General features: G+C 38.2%; 1 protein-coding gene across 1 annotated transcript in view; it reads right to left on the bottom strand.

The window, feature by feature from the left end:
* Positions 1 to 20,325, bottom strand: part of ATR (ATR checkpoint kinase) — a 181,805-nt gene that overhangs the window by 47,348 nt on the left and 114,132 nt on the right. Inside the window, exons 29-35 of the mRNA XM_090278685.1 lie at positions 14,328 to 14,492; positions 13,266 to 13,357; positions 10,736 to 10,827; positions 10,345 to 10,522; positions 7,167 to 7,346; positions 6,570 to 6,729; positions 4,530 to 4,709 (exon numbers count right to left, since the gene is read on the bottom strand). Of these exons, the coding sequence (XP_090134811.1) occupies positions 4,530 to 4,709; positions 6,570 to 6,729; positions 7,167 to 7,346; positions 10,345 to 10,522; positions 10,736 to 10,827; positions 13,266 to 13,357; positions 14,328 to 14,492 (1,047 nt within the window). The remainder of the gene's footprint in view (positions 1 to 4,529; positions 4,710 to 6,569; positions 6,730 to 7,166; positions 7,347 to 10,344; positions 10,523 to 10,735; positions 10,828 to 13,265; positions 13,358 to 14,327; positions 14,493 to 20,325) is intronic.

Raw genomic sequence — 20,325 nt, 5'->3', positions numbered from 1 at the left:
AATAATAATTAAAATTTCTTCTCCCCAAAATTATTTTTCCATCTGCTTTTATCATCTTTCAATCCTCCTTTCTTCCTCTCTTCTCTCCCTTCCTCCTTCCTTTCTGGTTTAAATTTTTTATCTTAGGAAATAAAATTTACATACAGAAAACTACATAAATCTCACACTTACAGCTTGATCAATGATCACAAAGTGGTAACACCCATACAAGAACTCCAGAAATGTGAGTTCCCCTCATTCACCCTGCCAGTCACTACTCATTTCCTTCTCCCCCAAAATAACCACTACTATAGACTGAATGTTTGTGTCACCACCCCCCATAGCCACCCAACAAAAATTCATATGTTCAAGCCTAATCTCTAGTGTGATAATATTTGGAGGTGGTGCCTTTCGGTGGTGGTTAGTTCACAAGATGGAACCCTCATGATTAGGATTAGTGCCCTTATAAAAGAGACCCCAGAAAGTTCCCTTGCCCCTTACACCATGTTAGATTATATGAGAAGATGGTAGTCTAATGAACCAGGAAGCATGTTCTCACCAGATAATGAAACTGGCCAGTGCCTTGATATTGGACTTTCCAACTTCCAGAACTACAAGAAATAAATGTTGTTGAAGCTACCCAGTATGTGATATGTTTGTTACAGCAACCCAAATGGACTAGGACAACTACTATCTCTAATTCTACTAGAATAATTTTATTCTGTCCAATTTTGAACTTTATAAATAGAATCCACATAAGAGTTTTGAGTTATACGTGTATACCATGGTACATAGTCAAAGACTCAGGGGGCTTCCTATGCACATCTAGAACTTTTTGTCTAAACTTTTCTTTCTCAGTTAATCAGACCACAAATTCTAGCCACCAGCTCTTATTTTATTATGTCCTATCTTTTACATTCTTTGTTTTCTGGTTTTCTTTTTTTTAAGTTCCTTTTCTAACACTTTGAGGTGGATACTTAGGCTCATTAATTTTGAGCCTTTATTTTATTCTAACATGCAAATAACATTCTAAATTCCCATTATGAATGACTTCTGCTGCATCACACAGGTTTTAATATGTCAGTTTTATCACCGTTCAGTTCAAAATATTTTAAATCACCACTGCTATTTGTTCTTTGACCAGTGCGTTACTGAGAAATACCTGTCTTATAACACCATCTATGTAGAGCTTAATAACTAGTAAGGAAGGTATACAAGGACTGTCCAGAAGGTAACCAGCCATGTAATACGAAAAAGAGACATTTATTAAAGAAGATACAAGAAACACTGCACATAGAACAATGACACCTCAGTCCCCTTCAAAGTAGGCACAACAGGACCCCACACAGTTCTCTCAAATGCTATCAGCTGTCCCACTGTATTTTCCTGAAATGCAACGACAGTCTGAAATCTCTTCCCTTGAAAGGTATTTTAGTTTTGGGAAAAGCCAGAGTTGCAGGGCACCAAATCTGGGCAGTAGGAGTGCTGAGTCACCTGGGTGATTTGATGTTTCACCAAAAACTCTGCATGAGAGATGATGCATGAACGGATGCGTTGTTGTGATGAAGCAGCCAATCACCAGTTGCCCATAGCTGAGGCTTTCTGAAACATCTGAATAGTTTCTACAGAGGAATGTTCACGCTTAACCGAAAATATGCTGCAGATTCGTTGTTCTGCTCACCAAGTCATTCTGAATGCAATGACTACACAGTACACAAGCTCAGTCAATAGCATCCACCGCCCTCACAGACTAGTAGAGTGAAATCGTCATTGTTCATGCATATATGTTCCAGTCCACTCTCCTTGGCTGCCAGGTTACAATGATATCACACAAACAATTCTCATTGTAATAACAATGGCTGGACTTGTGGCCAAGATGGAGGCAAAGGTAAATACGCTTTGCCTCCTCGCACAACCATAAGGATTACAACCACCTCAAAACAAACAAAAAACCCAAACAGAACTGCCAGAAAATCGAACTATATGGAAGTCCAAACCAAATATTTAAAGAAGCAATACTCATCCAGACGGGTAGGAGGGGCGGAGCCAGGGAGCCCAGGCAGAGAAGAAGTGGTGTGGCAGAGGCAAGGACGTGGTGGGGGTGGCAAGGCAGTGGCTGCAGACGGTCAGCACAACAAGCAGTCACACATTATAAAAGCCAGAGGGACACCGGGGAGTGATCCCAGGCGCAAGCCAGACCATGCAGATCACAGTTCCAACACCAGGAAAATAAAGCCTCATAGTTTCTGGCTGTGAAAACCACTGAAGGCTGGGGTGGTGGAAGCAACTGCCAGTCTCTCAGGAGAATTCGATTAGAGGTCTCTCATGATCCTAGAATGTACTTGAACCCTGGCCCCCCAACTCTGAAACCATTACCAGGACAATAGCTAGAGGGCTGCCAGTCATGGTAAGTGTGTGAAATAACTGGAAAAGGGGTGAGTGCCCAGCAAATGGCATTGTTTTCTCTCTGACCCCTCCCCCACATACAGCACCACAAAGTGGTGAATTGTGTCACCCCGCACTTATGAATATGTAACTCTCTGCCCCTTACACAACGTAACAGGTGTAGCAGCTCTACTAAATATACAGAGGCAAGCACAGGAAGGCTGTCAAGTTGAGAAGACAGAGAAGTACAGCCCAAAAGAGGGAGCAGATCAAGACCCAAGAGAGCAAACTAAGCAACAAGGAGATAGCCAACCTGACACAGAGTTCAAAACACAGGTGATAACGATGCTCAGAGAAATGATTGAGTACGGCAAATGCATAAGGGAAGAAATGAAGGCTACACTAACTGAAATGACGAAAAATCCACATGGAACCAATAGTGAGGGAAGGAATCCGGGGTTCAAATCAATGCAGTGGAACATAAGGAAGAAATATACAGTCAACCAGTACAGAATGAAGAAACCAGAATTGCAAAAAACAAGAGGAGGCTTAGGAACCTCTGGCCCAACTTTAAATGTACCAACATCCGAATTACAGGGGTGCCAGAAGGAGAACAGGAAGATCAGAAAATTGAAAACTTATATGAAAAATTAATGAAAGAAAACTTCCCTAATTTGGTGAAGGAAATAGACATACAAGTCCAGGAAGCACAGAGTCTCAAACAAGCTAGACCCAAAGAGGACCACACTAAGACACATGATAATTAAAATGCCAAGGGTGAAAGATAAAGAAAGAATCTTAAAAGCAGCAAGAGAAAAGAAAGAGAGTTGCCTACAAAGGAATTCCTGTAAGACTGTCAGCTGATTTTTCAAAAGAAACTTTGCAGACAAGAAGGGGTTGGCAAGAAGTATTCAATGTGATGAAAAGCCAGGACCTACAACCAAGATTACTCTACCCAGCAAAGCTATCATTTAGAATGCAAAGGCAGATAAAGTGTTTCCCAGACAAGGTAAAGCTAAAGGAGTTCATCAGCACCAAGCCCTTATTATATGAAATGTTAATGGGACTTATTTAAGAAAAAGATGATCAAAACTATGAACATTAAAATGACAACAAACTCACAGTTATCAACAACTATATCTAAAAAAACAAAATCTAAAACAAACCAAGCCAACAACTATAACAGGAACAGAACCATAAATATGGAGATCATATGGAGGGTTATCAGCAGAGAGGGAGAAGGGGGATGATGACGGAAAGGGAGGAGGGGTTAAGAAGCACAACTGGTAGGTACAAAATAGACAGAGGGAAGTTAAGAATAGTAAAGGAAATGGAGAAGCCAAAGAACTCATATGCGCAACCCATAGACATGTAGTCCACAGACTGTAGTAATGTATACAGAGAAATGCTGAGACCCCCCAAAAAGGCTATTAATATTGTTACAGGCTACAAATGGCATAAATTAAAGCAACAGAGACAAATAAGTGGGAGAGAATTCAAAAGACATTTCTAAGGTAGATTTAGTCTCCAACTGAATGTGGAAAGTGAGGGAGAGTAAGAAGTTCAAGATGATGCCCTGATTTCTGCCTTGGATGAGAGAATGCAATAGAGTTCTACTTAGAAATATAGGGAATATGAGAGGAGAAAAATATCAGATGATGAATTGCATTTTTAACATACTGAGTTTAAGGTATTACAACATATAGATTAGCACTAACTCAGAAAATGACCAGGTACAGAGGGGGATTGCTGAAGGGAAGGAGGGTACCAAGAGGAGGGGGTGCAAAGGGTAAAAAATGGGACATCTCTAATAGCATAATCAATTTTAAAATAAAAATAATAATAATGGCTGGACTTTTTATGAGTTCTGGACAGAACGCATATATTGTGTTAGTTCAATATTTTTCAGGCTCATGAGTAGTTAACTTCGGGGAATAACAGTGAAAAGATAGGTTGTAAAGTGCTAATAATAATCATGAGTATATTTATTTTGTTATAGTTCCTTCAACTATATACTTATGCTACATATCATTAAAAAGTCAAAAAAGTTTACCCATTATTTTTATACATGTATTCTTCCATTTGGACATTAAAATAATCTTATCTATTTAAAAAGAAAAAAAAGAGTAAGTTTCTAACTGAAATTGCATTATACATATACTTGCCTTATATTTTTTCATAACTGCATTGCTTTCAAAGTTAGCTGTTTCCTCCATAAATCGACCTACTAGTAGCATAGCTCGACCATGGATTAACATGTCCTTACTCTCAGTTGGAGTTTTATTTTCAGGGAAACATAATTCAACACCCTTTTGAAGAACAATTAGTGCCTGGTGAACATCACCCTAAAAGAAAAAAAGGCAACAAGACTTTCAATTTAAGAGCATATTTCCATTTTCTGAAAAACAAGTAAAACTGTTAGTATTTAAAGTTCATTAGATATTTTATTATTTCCATCCTATGAAAGTAACATCTTAAAAAGGAAGCATTGCTTCATTTCATGTAGAACTCATATTTATTTACTCATTCATTTTATAGTCAAAGTGCAGGGAACTGAAGATATATCTATATTACTTGGGATGAACAATGAATAAATCAAAACCTCTGGTTTCAAAATGTTCATAGTCAAATGAGGAAATACACTATGTAAAATAACAATGCAATGTGCTAAGTGCTATTAACAGAGGAAGAAAATACAGGGGTACTATGGGGGAAAGAAAAGGGAGCTCCCTAAATCTACACGAAGATATAGGAAAATGCAGGACAGCAGCAGTCAGGAAAGGTTACCAAAAGAGAAAGATCTGAATTTGGTCTTAAGGAATGAGTATAAATTTTTCTAGTAGAGAATACAGTGAAAGATATTCTTGGTAAAAGAAAAAATAATCCTAATTGGAAGAAAGGTAAGTGATCTGATTTTAGCTGAAGTCTAAAGGGTTTGTGAGAGAGTGACAAATGACACTGAAGAGGTAGACTGGAACTCAATCACAAAGGGTCTTGTGTACTTTCTAGAGATCAGACTTAATCCTAAGAGCATAAAGAATAGTTTGAAGGATTTTAATCAGGGAAACAACATGATTCAACATGAATTTTAGAAACATCACAAACTGTAATAATGTAAACAGAGAAACATTGAGACCCCCCAAAAAGTCTATTAATGTTGTTATAGGCTACAAAAGGCATGAATAAAAGCAGCAGAGACAAATAAGTGGGAGAGAATTCAAAAGACATTTCTGAGATAGATTTAGTCTCCAACTGAATGTGGAAAGTGAGGGAGAGTAAGAAATTCAAGATGATGCCCTGATTTCTGCCTTGGATGAGAGAATGCAATAGAGTCCTACTTAGAAACATAGGGAATATGAGAGGAGAAACAGGCATTGAATATCAGATGATGAATTGCATTTTTAACATATTGAGTTTAAGGTATTACAACATATAGATTAGCACTAGCTCAGAAAATAACCAGGTACAGACTAATATGGCCTGAATTATTACTTTCACTTTCTGTCCAGGAAGTATTTCCCCTCCTATCCTTTCTCAGCCACCATGAAGCTGCTGCAATCAGAGGTGGCAGCAGCTATAATTGGTAAATGTCAATTTCAGAATACCTATGCCTACTACTAATTCTAAACTGGTGGCAAGCATAAAGAGGTATGTAAATAACAGCCATTTAAATCTGGGACATAAGCTTTGCAAATTAAGATACTTAAAAAGCCCTTTTCTCATTACTGTAGCTTTAATCTGAGGATTGCTAGAGACTTTTGTTACTAACAGGCTAGATTAATTAAAAGTGAATCTTTACAGTAATATTGGCAAGTCCACACAAAACTAATTCTCTGCCAAAGATATAAGATAAGGACAATGTTGTGTTCATTTAACAAATACTTTTTGAGTTCTTACTACATGCACCCTTTATACTAATAGGAGGCTAAAACAAAGTAAAAACTGGTCACTTCCCTCAAGGAAAAATATGAAAAAACAGATGTAAACTGAAAGAATTACACTTTTAGTCTTGAAATGGAAAAATATTTTGGAACTTCATGATAGAAGAAACAGTGTCTTCTCAATTATGGTAGATAAATGATGAAGGTGACAGAAAAAGAAGGTTCTGAATTTAGATTAGGAACCATCTGTCACTCAAGCCTTTATAAGAAGTACACAGGCCGCAAAAAAACACACATATGTGATGACATTTCCTTAGCCGTTACCTTGGACCACAGCCACTTTGCCCTTTCCACATACAGTTCTGCAAGTCGTGCTTCTCCAGCATTAAGCAGAGCATTATAAGCTGTCTGGTGGTGACCAGCCTTTCTAGCTACTCTGGCACTCTGTAGCCAGCATTCTCCAACCATTTCACTGTAATCTTGTCTAAAGAAATGTGACAAAACAGAAGAGAAGGAGCAATTTTTAAGTGTATTCAACAATAATGAAGATACCTCTTACTGCTGTGAAATATTTTTACTATGCCATTCAAAGGAATCAGAGATTAATTTGTTAAAAAAACCCCTTTAATTTTCTTAAAGTGCTCCATTTTTATAGACAATGAGTCTATGAAGACCTATTAATGACTTATATCTGTATCTCCTCAAGGTAAGTTTTTAACGTTAAAAAAGAAAGATACATTGCATGTTCACATAATTCTTAAGTTCTAGGTTCATTTCAACTACATGGAGTAGCCTTGACAATTAAAAATAGAAACATACAAATTCATAGAGAAAATTCAGAAAAATAATTACTCCCAAGTAATATGCAAATACAATAGTAAATTCACAATAAATGACATTTTTTTTAAAGTGTAGAAAAACCTTTTATTGAGGCTTAACAAAGCTCTCCGGAGAGCAAGAATGGGCTCCTTGGCTCTGTAGGAATTCTGGGTCATTTCTAGGCGAGCTGCCCAGTTTAGAGAATCTTCTTGAGAATCATCACCTGGAGACTGATGAAAAAGTGGTTTGATGCTATGCTCCAATTCACACAACATGTGTAATCTGAAGACAGATAGAGCCTGTTAAAATGTTATAATATTCATCCTTATTAATCTAATATAAAACATGTACTTTAGCCATGAAGAATCAGAAATGTGCAGTTTTCTTTGGAAGAACTTTAACCAATATACATTCTCAGTAAATATAAATAGTAACATCTTTTCATATTGGGTATAAATACCAATTTATGTTGACTTAAATATTTAGTGTTTTGCTATGACCCCAAATTCCTATAAATTAAATTAGAGAAGGGTATATAAAAGTAAATTAAAATGTATGAAAATCAAACTTTATAACCTATATGAAGATAAAAGAAAATATGGACCCATTATATAGAACATAAATATTTGCACATAAGACAACTTGGCATAGATGAGATGCCAATAAAAATTGGGAAATGATGCAATTTTAATTTTTTTCCTAAGAGTAATAGAAATACTCATGATACTTTCACATTGGACTTTTCCCCCTGTATAATCTTCAGTGTCTATGACTCAGTCAGTGTTCAAGAACACAGCTAGCTACAGCCTTGGTCAGTATGGCTCAGTTGGTTGGAGTGCAATCCGTAAATCAAAAGGTCGCAGGCTAGATTCCCAGTCAGGTAGGGGTGCATATGACAGACAATCAACCAATGTTTCTCTCCCTCTTTCTCTCTCTAAAGTCAATGAGAATGTCCTCCAGTGAGAATTTTTTAAAAACAAAATAAAAAGGAGTACAGCTATAGAACAGAAAAAATCTCAGTGGTCCAATATCTGGTTTCATTAAGCTGTTACCAAAGGGGCTTCTAACTTAAAAAAAAAAAATTACTTACCTTTTTAATTGTTTAATTATTTTCTTCAGATGAATTAACAGACCTAAAATGTTTTCCATCATGTTCTTTCTTACCTCTAAAAGCTAATATTCCTTCTAGTAATTAACTGCCTATATTTTTGGGGAGTGGGATGAATGTCAAATGTCTTTCTAAATGAGAAGAAGAAAAGGGAATCTACAAGTCGAGAGCACCAATATGCCAAACATAGGTGTCTAGATTATTTAAGTTAGTTGTATAAAAAATAAAGTATGGACTTCTGGCAAAGATAGAGGCCTAGACAGACACACTGGGTCTCCCTCCAAAACTAAGAAGAAATATAACTACCTCAAAATTAGAGACAACCAGAAGTTCCAGAAAATCAAGCTGCATGGAAGTTCAACAAACAAAGATATAAAGAAGAAGTACTCATCCAAGTAGCACCACAACGTGGTGAAACGGGTCACCCTGTACTGATGAGTAACTAAGGCTCCACCCCTTACAACGTAACAGGAGCAACAGCTCTACCTAAGACACAGAGGCAAACAAACACAGAAGCCTGTCAATATGAGGAGACAGAGAAATACGGCCCAAAAGGGGGAATGGATCAAGGTTCCAGTGGGAGAACTAAGTGACGAGGAGATAGCCAACCTAACAGACGCAGAATTCAAGACAGTGGTGATAAAGATGCTCACAGTCTTGACAGATATGTTTGAGTACAGCAGACGCATAAGGGAAGAAGTGAAGATTATGCTAAGTGAAACAAAAGGAAATCCACAGAAAACCAATGGGGAAGGGAAGGAAACGGGGTTCAAATCAATGATTTGAAACATAAGAAAAAAAAAAACAAACAGTCAACCAGTACAGAATGAGGAAACAAGAATTGAAAAAAATGAAGAGATGCTTAGGAATCTCTGGGACAACTTTAAACATGCCAACGTCCAAATCATAGGGGTGCCAGAAGGAGAAGAGGAAGAGTAAGAAATTGAAAGCTTACGTGAAAAAATAATGAAGGCAAAGTTTCCCAAATTTAGAGAAGGAAATAGACATACAAGTCCAGGAAGCACAGAGGGTCCCAAACAAGCTAGACCCAAAGAGGACCACACCAAGACACATCATAATTAAAATGCCAAAGGTGAAAGATAAAGAGAGAATCTTAAAAGCAACAAGAGAAAAACAGAGTTACCTACAAAGGGGTGCCTATAAGACTATCACCTGATTTCTCAAAAGAAATTTTGCAGGCAAGAAGGGACTGGCAAGAAGTATTCAAAGTGATGAAAAGCAAGGATCTACAACCAAGATTACTCTATCCAGCAAAGCTATCATTTAGAATGGAAGGGGAGATGAAGTGCTTTTCAGACAAGGTAAAGCTAAAGAAGTTCATCATCACCAAGCCATTATTATATGAAATGTTAAAGGGACTTATTTAAGAAAGAGATCAAAAGTTTGAACACTAAAATGACAACAAACTCACAACTATCAACAAATGAATCTAAGAAATAAAAACAGAATTCAACTAAGCAAACCAGAATAGGAACAGAATCATAGGTATAGGGATCATTTGAAGGGTTATAAGCTGGGAGGGGGAAGGGGAAGAAATGGGGAAATGGTATAGGGATTAAGAAGCATAATTGGTTGGTACAAAATAGGGGGAAGTTAAGAATAATATAGCAAAGGTTGAAGCCAAAGAACTTTTATGCACGACCCATGGACATGAACTAAGCGGGGTGGGATTGCTGGGGGAAGGCGGGTACTGAACTGAGGGGAGCAAAGGGGAAAAAAATTGGGACTACTGTAACAACATAATCAATAAAATATACTTTTAAAAAATAAAATAAACTATGAATTACATCAGGACAAATGTAAAATATTTTTGTTATTTTTTAGAAGTCTCATGATTGCCTTTGCAATCAATAGAACATATATTAGAACATTTTAAAAACACTATAGGGTGATTATGAGTTAAAGAATGAAAAAGCCATTTTGTTTAGCTATGCATAATAGCAAATATACTCTCAATTATTTCCTAATCCAAAAATTCTAAGCCTACTGTAGTGAGGAAAACATAAAAGGTTTAAAAGGTAAAATGAAAAAACAAAAACAAAAACAAAAAAACAATAAAAAATGGTATAGTCAAAAAAAAAAAAAATTCTAAGCCTATCAGATGATACTTATAGACCAGGAATATAAATAAATACAGAAACCTTGAAATACCTCACAATATATTCATATCCTCGTTGGTAAGAGCCTCTTTCAAAACTTGCAGCTGAAAGAGGTACAATTTGTTCTGCTCTCACTAGTTTCAATGTATCATAAAAAGCTGTGGAGTCCCTTTTTTTGGCTGATAATAATAGCTGTCCCAGTCTGACACTCCATGTGGTAGATTTCCCATCTGAAAAACAAATGAAGAGTCAGGAATACTATGAGAGCTGGGCCTATGAACAAGCTTTATTTCATTTGGTCAAATGGTCATAAGAAATGCTGAACACCTAAACAAGGCTATGCTAATACAAGCTAAGAGATTAATTATCACTGTAGCTTAGCTACTTAAGTCTGATGATTTATGGCATATTAAAACTGCTTATATTTTAAGAAGTAATTTTACCTGCTGCCAAATAGTTTTCCACCAAATCCCACTGTGACAATTTCCAAGCTGCTTCCACTCTGTATGTGTTTAATTCATCTGTCCATTCAGACCTATTAAAAGAAACCTGCATCAACTAAGCTTTAAATTTAAAGTGGCATTTAAAGATTATCTTCATTGGTTTACTCTGTTTATTGTATTTATTTATTTATTGTTCTATTTATTGTATTTGTAATGTACTATATTTTATACTTAAGACACAAATAATTCTGTCTATCCAAAAGTATCTCCCAACTTTTAATCTCCCCATCTCCTAAAAACATTTCTTCAATAATTACTTCTGGTAAGGCCATTTAAAAATGCAATTCCTTGATGAATTAAATCATGTCAAATAGAGCAGAATTAATACTTGCATTTTTGTAAGGTTAGCTCCGTGCTTAACTTGAACAAAGGGGAAAGGGGAAAGCCATCTAAACATATATGCATTAAGAGGTAAACAATTCCAATAATTTAGGATTATGAATGAAATTTAGGATGAAATTATAGATGGTGCAGTGGCCCAGGGGCAGGTGGAGAATACATCGGTCACAATAAGGGCATAAGAAAGTTACAAATGATGTGTCAGTGGCATAACAAAGGATACAAAATTAGCTAACTAAAATATATACCTATTCTTAAACTATTTTCAGTAACTATGAGTTTGTAAAATCAGTATGATACAGGTAATTATTTTGAAAAGTATTCTATTTATGCAACACTAAGATAGCTAGTGATATTTTACATTATGACTACATAAAAGCAGCTAGTCTTTCCTCATGTTTCTTCTATATTAATCATACCATTTGAATACTTGCTATATGCTAGACCCTGGGCTAGGCACATTTTTGCATTTAATTAACTAATAAAAATGAAAGGCACACATATCCCCTTATTATAAAAAAGGTAACAAGGCTTGAAGATGCAAGGATCAATACCCTTAAAAGTCCTCCTTGCTCTTTCTGTAGTAAAAACACATAAAGAAAATATAACAAATGAGTCAATTAATTTCTATTTTATTTAAAAACTCTAAAATAGCAGCATAAATATTGAATATTGCCTAATTTCTAAATGTGAATACCACCATAAACAATTTAAAACAAGGCTAAAATACAACAAATATAATTTTCAAAGCTATAATTTTTAATAACTTCATAAGTTTATCACCAGATGCCAAAAAATCTAAATTTCATAATTAAATTCTAAGGAAAATTAGCACAATTTGCTATCCAGAAGGGGTGTGCACCAAGTATTAAATTTAAAAAGTACCAAATGGCAATGAGGATCATCCGGTTGTTGAGAACTTATCCCCATAAAATGAGTATATTTAAAAGAATGATTGTATAGGTCAAACATAATCAGTAATTTTGGAAATATATTTGTTTAAATGCAAATATTACCTCCATGGAAAATACGTATCCTCAATGACCATTTGCTCCAATATGATACAGTATCATTCACTGAATATTGAAGCCTGCCATTTCACCAATCAGATCTAAACAGTAGACAAGAGGAGTCGAACTGTCTAGTGTTCATCATAAAGAAACTTGATACACCAGCTTGAGCCATGACAAACTGTTTCAAATTCCTGCAACCCCTTTATTCATAAGGTCTCTCGATTAATCTGGAGAAACATATCTAAAACATATAACCCATTCTTTGCGTACTTCCGCAAAGTTTTCTCCATCATCTCATAAAATTCCATTATTATGAAACCATCTGACCAACAGTAAGCTTCTCTGCTCTTAGATGTTGCAGAATAGTGGTATTTAGAAATCACAGTTTGGAATTTATAGAAACTGAACTTCTAAGAACTGCTTTCAGGGTAATCTAATTAAGAACAGTAGCCTGTGTGCTCTTTGGTTAACTAAGATCCCATCCCTTTTGACTAGATCTCATCACCCAAAAAAGTCAGTTGGGGTCTCGTAAATACTTTAAGGAAAAGGCTTTTATAGTTCTCAGAGCATGGCAGTTTCAAGAACAGAACCAACCTCCATAGTTATTCTCCAAACTAGAAGAACTGTGTGGCCTTCATCACTACCACACATAAGGGCTATTTTTTGTTTGGTATCATTAGGTTTGCTATAATAAACCCATTTTCTTTAGGAAAAGAAAGCTGCTTTCATTTTAGTCAATCCTTTAGGGGAAAATCAAACCCATACATCAGTCACAAAGGTTCCCTATCCAACACAAAAAATAACTGATGCTGATAATGTAAGAGAGCTTAAGATACCCTTTGAAGTACCTGTATAAGCCTCATCAAGAGTACATGAAGTCTGGAAGGTTCCTGTCTTAAAGCAGGTCTAATTCAAGAATGACTCTTTGGACAGAAGATAAGCCATTAAGTGCTAGATCAACTTATGAAAAAGTAGAGAAAATATATGTTTTGGTGCTTATCTCCAATGAATAAAAAGATTTCATTACTTCAGTAAACATTATGTCAACCCAGTTCATTAATTTTAAAATTCCCCATTAAGCTGCAACAACAAAGAAAATGATTATAAAAAAACATTACCTGTTAGCATGCACTCCATTCACCTGAGTGATTACAGTAGATAGCTGACCAAGACCTAACATTGACTTCACTACGCCATGATAATGAATGATCTAAAATTTTAAAAAATATTTAAAATTACAATTGTCACTTCAAATATATCTTGGGAATCAAAAACAGTTTAATATTTCTTTTAAAAAATACCATTCACCTCATTGAGCCTATGCATCTTAGTTTAGCAATTTGCTTCGTATATGGCAGAGCCTCCTACCAATGTCATACACACTTCTGAATTTTTTTTTTTAATGCAGACAACCTTTAAAGACTCAGATTAAATTTATTTTTTCCAGATTTGATCTAAGTTTTGGTTCAGATCAAACATAAGAGTAACAAGTACTCTTTAATATTTTATTTAAAGATGAACACATAAAAATTAAATTTCAAGGTCATATTATTATTAATATAGATTTTGGGCTTTAGTAACAAAAAAGTTAAATAGGATTATGCAATATTCTTTAAAATAGAAAACAAGATTATAAAAATAAGAACCCTGTACATTGAGCTTCTGAGAGAATGAACATGTCAAATACGACAAAAAGCAATACTCCAGGACTAGAGAGAATTTAAGATAAGATTATAAATCAACAATTCTAAACCCTTTTCCTGTCCCAATAAAAAATAAGATATATAACATACCTCCCATGGGTAACTGTAGCTCATTAATTCATAGATGTTGGTAGGAAGCATGTGAAGTAAGTTTCTTAAACTAGAAAATCACTATTAAAAATTGATGCATGTCTTACACTTTTAATAGCAAACTAAAATTATATAAATTTTAGAGTAATTTAACACACAGTTTAATATAAATATACTCTGCAATAAATCTCATTTGGCAGTGGAAGGGATCTTTGAGATCATCTTGTGCAAATCTCTAATTTTATCAATCAGAAAACTCAAGCTCAGAGATGATTAAATAGTTTCCAGACACACTGGGATACTGGTTGAGACAGTAGTGAAACTGAGTTTTCTGGAGTTCCTAGGATAGGGCTATTTTCATTTTGTTGCCTTTCATGTATCTCTTACCTGGTCTGGTTCTAGCTGAATAGCCCTGTCATAACAAGCAGTGGCATCCCTCAGTAAGCCGATGCTCTCATGCTCAAGGATCTGTTCTTTTAGAGATGGTTCTGCCTTCCGAATTGCGCTGACTCCAGCCACTCCATCCGGTTCATGCATAGCAGCATATAATTTCTTCGTTTAACCATTGAAATCATCAAATGAGGGGAAAAACACAATTGAAAATTAAACTATAAAACCACCAAAACTGAGAACATGAAAAGGGAACATGAGAATTTTTTCTCAAAGCAGCAATAAATTTTTTTTTATGGCAGACTCACAATAAAATTACAATTTTATTCCTAGCCTTTCTATTACCACAACACTCATTTCACTTGCATATAACCTACATTAGTAACTATTATTGATAATAAGAGCTATAAAAGACCTCAAGATTCTGAACTCTCTTTAAATATAATTGAAAATAAATTCTGTTGAGCCTAGTTTATAAGTTTTACTGAATTTTAAAACAAAAAAATTTAAACAAGTATTTTAATATATTGGTATTTAGATGTCTTCAAGAAACCCAAAACATAAAATATGGGTTTGAAGGAGATATTCTGGCTGAAGATAAAAATTGAGGAGCAATTAGCACAAAAGTGGCAGGAGAAAGGATTGGATGATTTAGAGAGACAGAAGAAAAGAGGCCCAGGGAAGGAGAGCAGTAAATAAGGGAGAGCTAGCAAATGAAACTGAGAGCATAAACCAGAGTAGTCTGAAAAAACCTGGAGAATATGGTATCCCAGGAGTTGTGGGAAAAAAGCAAATGTGTTATTTAAGAAAGGAGTGGTCAAATGATACTGCGAGGTTAAGAAAATCACGACCAGGAAACAATAATTGGAAATGGTAACATGAGCTCACTGGTTTTCTTAGCAAGATTAGTGTCAGTGAAACAGAAAGAAGTCTTGTTGGAATGGGCAAAAAATGAATGTGGGAAAGAAGTAAATACAGGGCAAGACAGACAATTATTTTAAAAGCTGGCTATAAAGGGAAACAGAGAGATAAGAAGCACCTGAAGGAGTATCTAAGATCAAGGGAATTATAAAAATTAAAATAGGAGTTGTAGAGCTTGTCTATATACTGCATGTACTCTGGGTGAGAAAGAGAAATTAATGATATTAGAGAAAGCAGGAACATCTGAAGGAGTAAAATCCTTGAAACTGAGAATACAAGTAGGACTGAATTTTGGCAGGAAAGGAATCCTTCCTTAGGACTAACAGAAGAGAAGGAAAAGAATATGATGCAGAAGCCAGTATATTTTCAGATTTGGTAGACATTTAGTTTCTATTTTCCTAACGAACAATGAAGCAAAATCATCAGTTGAGAGTAAGTGAGATGGAAGGTGAGAAATGAAAAGAAAGTAAAAGTAGTTATCTTTAAGAGTGAGAAAGTGGGTTTACTAGAGAAACATTTAGAAGAGCTAAAGGCAGTGTTTAAGAGTTTGACTTATTGTTTATATTATGAACTTAAAAGCAGTTAAAAGCCAATTCTGTGATTGTGAGATTTCTCTTTAGCAATGTTCAGCTGCTCACAAGCAAACACGGAGAAGGCAGATGGGTGAGTTTATTTAAGGTTGGAGTTTTACAAAGTCAGTATGCACACAGGAAAGGGAGAAAGGCAAGGGGGTTGAATGTTCTTGTAAAGGGAATGATTTTAACAATGAACCATAGACTCAAAGCTAGATAAGGAGGAAAACAATGACAGGAGAGAGCTAATATTTATCCAGACTACAAATAATTTTCCAGTTCTCTCACCACACCTTGTTTTTCAAACTGAAAAAAGCCAACCAATTTTGACTTATTTAAATCCCATTGCATTAGCCCCACCTGCTCTTAGTCCCCCCCCCCCCCCCCAGTCATAATATTATCACCTAATCCACTTTTTCACCAGAATTGTCATGGTTGATTCCTGTGATAACCAGTTTATTCCCCTACCCACACGCTCCCAAATTCAGGCCCACATTTCTCAGGACAGTAGTAATGGCCTTTGACTTAAAATAACCCTTTCAACTCCTTCCTCTATGACTGCCATAGGCATTTAGCTAAACTGCCAGTCACTAAAGCACTTCCTCGGTTCAAATCCTCTTAAGAATTTAGGACAACTTAGAGGTCTTCTGTGATTTATCTTTCCTTTGCTCAAATCTCTCTCTCTCCTCTGCCATTGCATATACACACTCTTTCCCAAATCCATAGGGATGCCTCTACTTGAAATGTTTTGCCTCCTCTTTTACCTATCACTCATTCTTCAAGACCCCATAGGTAGCATCTTCAAGAAGCCCTTACTGACCACTTGCTCACCCATCCTATCTCACCACACTCCACACAGAAAATGAGTTAAATGTCCTTCTTCTGGGCATCTATGTCACTATACTAAAGATATTACACCGAATTGGTATCTATCTCTCTGCACTAATCTATAAGCTTCTAAAGTATTGGGTTGGCCAAAAAGTTTAGTTTTTTCCATAAAATAAAATAAACATGTTTTCATTTTCACCAATAACTACTGATTTGGATATTTTGAATATGTCAGCTATCTCCCATAATTGGCTTCTGGTGGGTAGAGGCCAAGGGGTGCTGCTAAACATCTTCCAATGCATAAGACAGCCCCACAGCAAAGAACTATTTGGCCAAAATCTCAATAATACCAAGAAATTCCGCAAACCACTTTTGACACGTTAGAGCAAACACAGCACCCTCTCCATACACTGTACAAATCTTTTTTTGCATTTCAGTTGCATTTTTACTTTTCTTGATATTGACAGCCTCAGTTCCCATGACCCCCCCAACCCCACCCCCTGCCCCAAACTTGCAGCTGCTTGGGAGATAGCGATATTTTGAGCCGGGAGCCAGGAGCCGGGAGTTTCCCATGATCGCAGAATGTGCCAAAGTGAGCCACATTCAGCCTGGATCTGCCAGCTGCAAGATAAACACAATAATACCTTTTTTCTTCCCCCTTATAAGTTCGGAGTTGGAGCCAATCTCACGGCAAGGCTCTCTCTGGACTTGCTACTTCCCTCAATAAAACTTCCTTTTCTGCTCACTGCATCTTGATGGTTCTCTAAGTGACTCCATTCTTACATTTTGGTGCTGGAACCCGGGATTGGGACACTGGCTCAACAGGGACTCCTGAGCCGGACTTGGCCCGAGCCAGCCCCAATCCTTGGACCCGGAGTCGCTCAGACCTCCATAAGCTGGCGGCTCAAGCTTTTCCTCTGGCTTGCTGACCCCTCCCTCAACTGCCGTTTACTCCCAGTCAACACTGGCCCTTGGATTTATAGGTGAGTCCCCGCTTCTGTTTCCTCTGGTGGTTCTGTTTTCTGGTCTATTCGAGACCATTCCGGGCAGTCTGAACCTAAGTCTGCACCTAAATCTGCGTGCTCAGCTGGACCCACTCTCGGAGTCATTTGACTCCTCGGGGTCAATCCGGACCCTCTCTCCGGGGCCTGACAACACCCAGGGATGCCTGGAAAAAATCAGCACCTCTTCTCTTGGTCTTTGGCCCTCCACACTCTGACCAAAACAGGGACGCTCGTCTGGACAAGTGTGGAGCCGGAAACATAGGCTTGGATTCGCCCTCTCCCTCCCCTTCCTTCTCGGACGCACAGTAACCATAACCGTCGCCATGGGAATCGGTCAGTCCCTCCCACCCACAGATACCCCTCTTGGGTGTTTAGCCCGTAATCTCAGACCTCTCCAACTAAATGGAGGAGTCAAGGCCCATCGACTTATCTTTCTCTCCACTGTCATGTGGCCCCAATATCCTCTGGATAACCAGAGTTGATGGCCAGAAAATGGCACACTTGACTTCAGCGTTCTCACAGACCTTGACAGCTTTCTCCAGCAGTCTGGCAAGTGGTCAGAAATTCCCTATACTCAGGCTTTCTGGACCCTTTGGAGCAAACACTCTCTCTCTGCAAGCAGCTCACTACTCACCAAATTCTCCTTGCCCAGGAAAAGCTGCCTTCTTCTCGAACCTCTGCATGCCCTCTAATTTCTTCTCCTTCTTCCTCAGACACCTTCAACCCCGCTGATCACTGACCTCCCTACAATCCTGTGCCAGATGTCCCTGTGCCCCCTGTAGAGCCCCAGTCCCCAACCCCCAAGCCCCCGGACCTTCTCCTCCTCATACCTGATCCCACAGGCCCATCCCTACCTCCTGTTCCCTGGACCCCTCCTCCTCCGGTAAGCCTCGCCCTTCCGGTCTTTACCCCCTCCGCGAGGTTGCTGGTAGAGACGGTATCATGAGAATTCACATCCCCTTCAATTTGGCTGATCTTTCCCAAACTGCACAGCGTCTCGTTTCTTTTTCTGAGACCCCACTTGTTTCATCAAAGAGTTCAGATACTTAGCCCAGACCTATGACTTAACTTACCAGCGCGTCACCACCATCCTTGTTTCTACCACTACCCCCGAAGAAAAAAAGTCATATCTGGGCGGCTGCCAAGGCTTATGCAGATGAGTTACATGCCGACAGACCCGCAGATGCTAATTGTCCTGTTGGGTCGGTAGCAGTCCCCCCAACACCCCCCTAACTGGAACGATAAGATAAATTACTGTGACAGTCATAAAATGTCCCACTTCCTTGCGTGTCTCCTTGCTGGAATACGCAAATCGGGCTTTAAAGCTGTGAATTATGATAAAATTCTTGAGATCACCCAAGGACCTAGTGAAAATCCAGCCTCTTCCTTAACAAGGCTAACAGAATCTGTCCAAAAATACACCAATCTAGACCCCACTTCACCTGAGGGACGCCTCTTCTTACACACCCACTTCATTAGTCAATTGGCCCCAGACATTCGAAAAAAGCTCCAAAAGTTAGAGGCAGGCCCTGAGACCCCCCAAAGTGAACTTATTCAGGTTGCCTTCCGAGCGTTCAATAACCAGCAAGAGGAACAGAAAAAAGGAGAAAAGGACAGGGAAAAAGAACAACAGGAGTGGGAGGACAAGCAATATCTCTCGCTGGCTAATGCCCTGGGAAACTCCTTGAAAGGACAAAATAAGCCTAAGGGCAAAGCCTCCACCATCAGGCAGCCTCTGGGCCCGTTTTCGGTGCAGTCAGGAGGGACATTGGGCAAAGCTATGTCCAAACCACCACTTACCTCCTCTGGGTCCCTGCCCTCTCTGTCAAATGACAGGTCACTGGAAGGTCGACTGTCCATTGGCTTCTAACCGAGGGACTAGCTCGCCTACCCTGGCAGTGGATCTGGACGCTGGCCTTATGGTTCCAGACCTCCTCGGACTTTCCACCGCCTGACGGGGCCCGGGTTCAAGAGTCCTGCCTCTCACCATCACGGCTGCAGAACCCAGGGTAAACATATCAGCGGCAGGTAAGCTTGTCTCCTTTATCCTTGATACGGGAGTTACGTATTCTGTCCTGCCTGAATTTTCGGGGCTCCTAACTCCCTCTGCCATATCAGTTGTAGGAATAGACAGCAAGGCGAGCCAACCGCTAAGTACCCCTCCCCTAACCTGTCAATGGGCATCAGGCACTCACCCACTCCTTTCCAGTACTGCCGCGCTGCCCAACCCCACTTCTCAGACGCGATATTCTAACCAAACTGCACGCGCCTATATCTCTTAGTTGTTTTGACTCCATATCCCCACTGGATAATCCCACCCCTCTCATTCTTATACTATTTTAAGGCAGTCCCTTCACACGATTCCAGACACTCCCTTGCCATCCTCGCTAAGAGCGGTTAATCCCAATATCTGAGACACAAACAATCCTTCCGTCACCTCTCACCACGCTCCAGTCTCTGTAACCCTAAAAGATGCCTTCCATATCTTCAACAAACCTCAATACCCATTAATCCCCTTGGCCTTAAACAGTCTGAAACCTATTACAGACTGCCTGCTGGGAGCAAGTCTGTTTCAACCTGCCGCCTCTTCCGCCAATTCTCCCATCCTAGCAGTAAAAAAAACCAGCGGGACCCACCGTCTTATCCAATAAGGCCACCATCTCTATCAGC

This window comes from Furipterus horrens, unplaced genomic scaffold (assembly GCF_987537825.1).
Source record: "Furipterus horrens unplaced genomic scaffold, mFurHor1.1.pri manual_scaffold_1, whole genome shotgun sequence".
In the NCBI taxonomy this organism is placed as follows: Eukaryota; Metazoa; Chordata; class Mammalia; order Chiroptera; family Furipteridae; genus Furipterus; species Furipterus horrens.
Note: the sequence above shows the minus strand (reverse complement) of the source record. Positions and strands in the feature narration are given on the sequence as shown.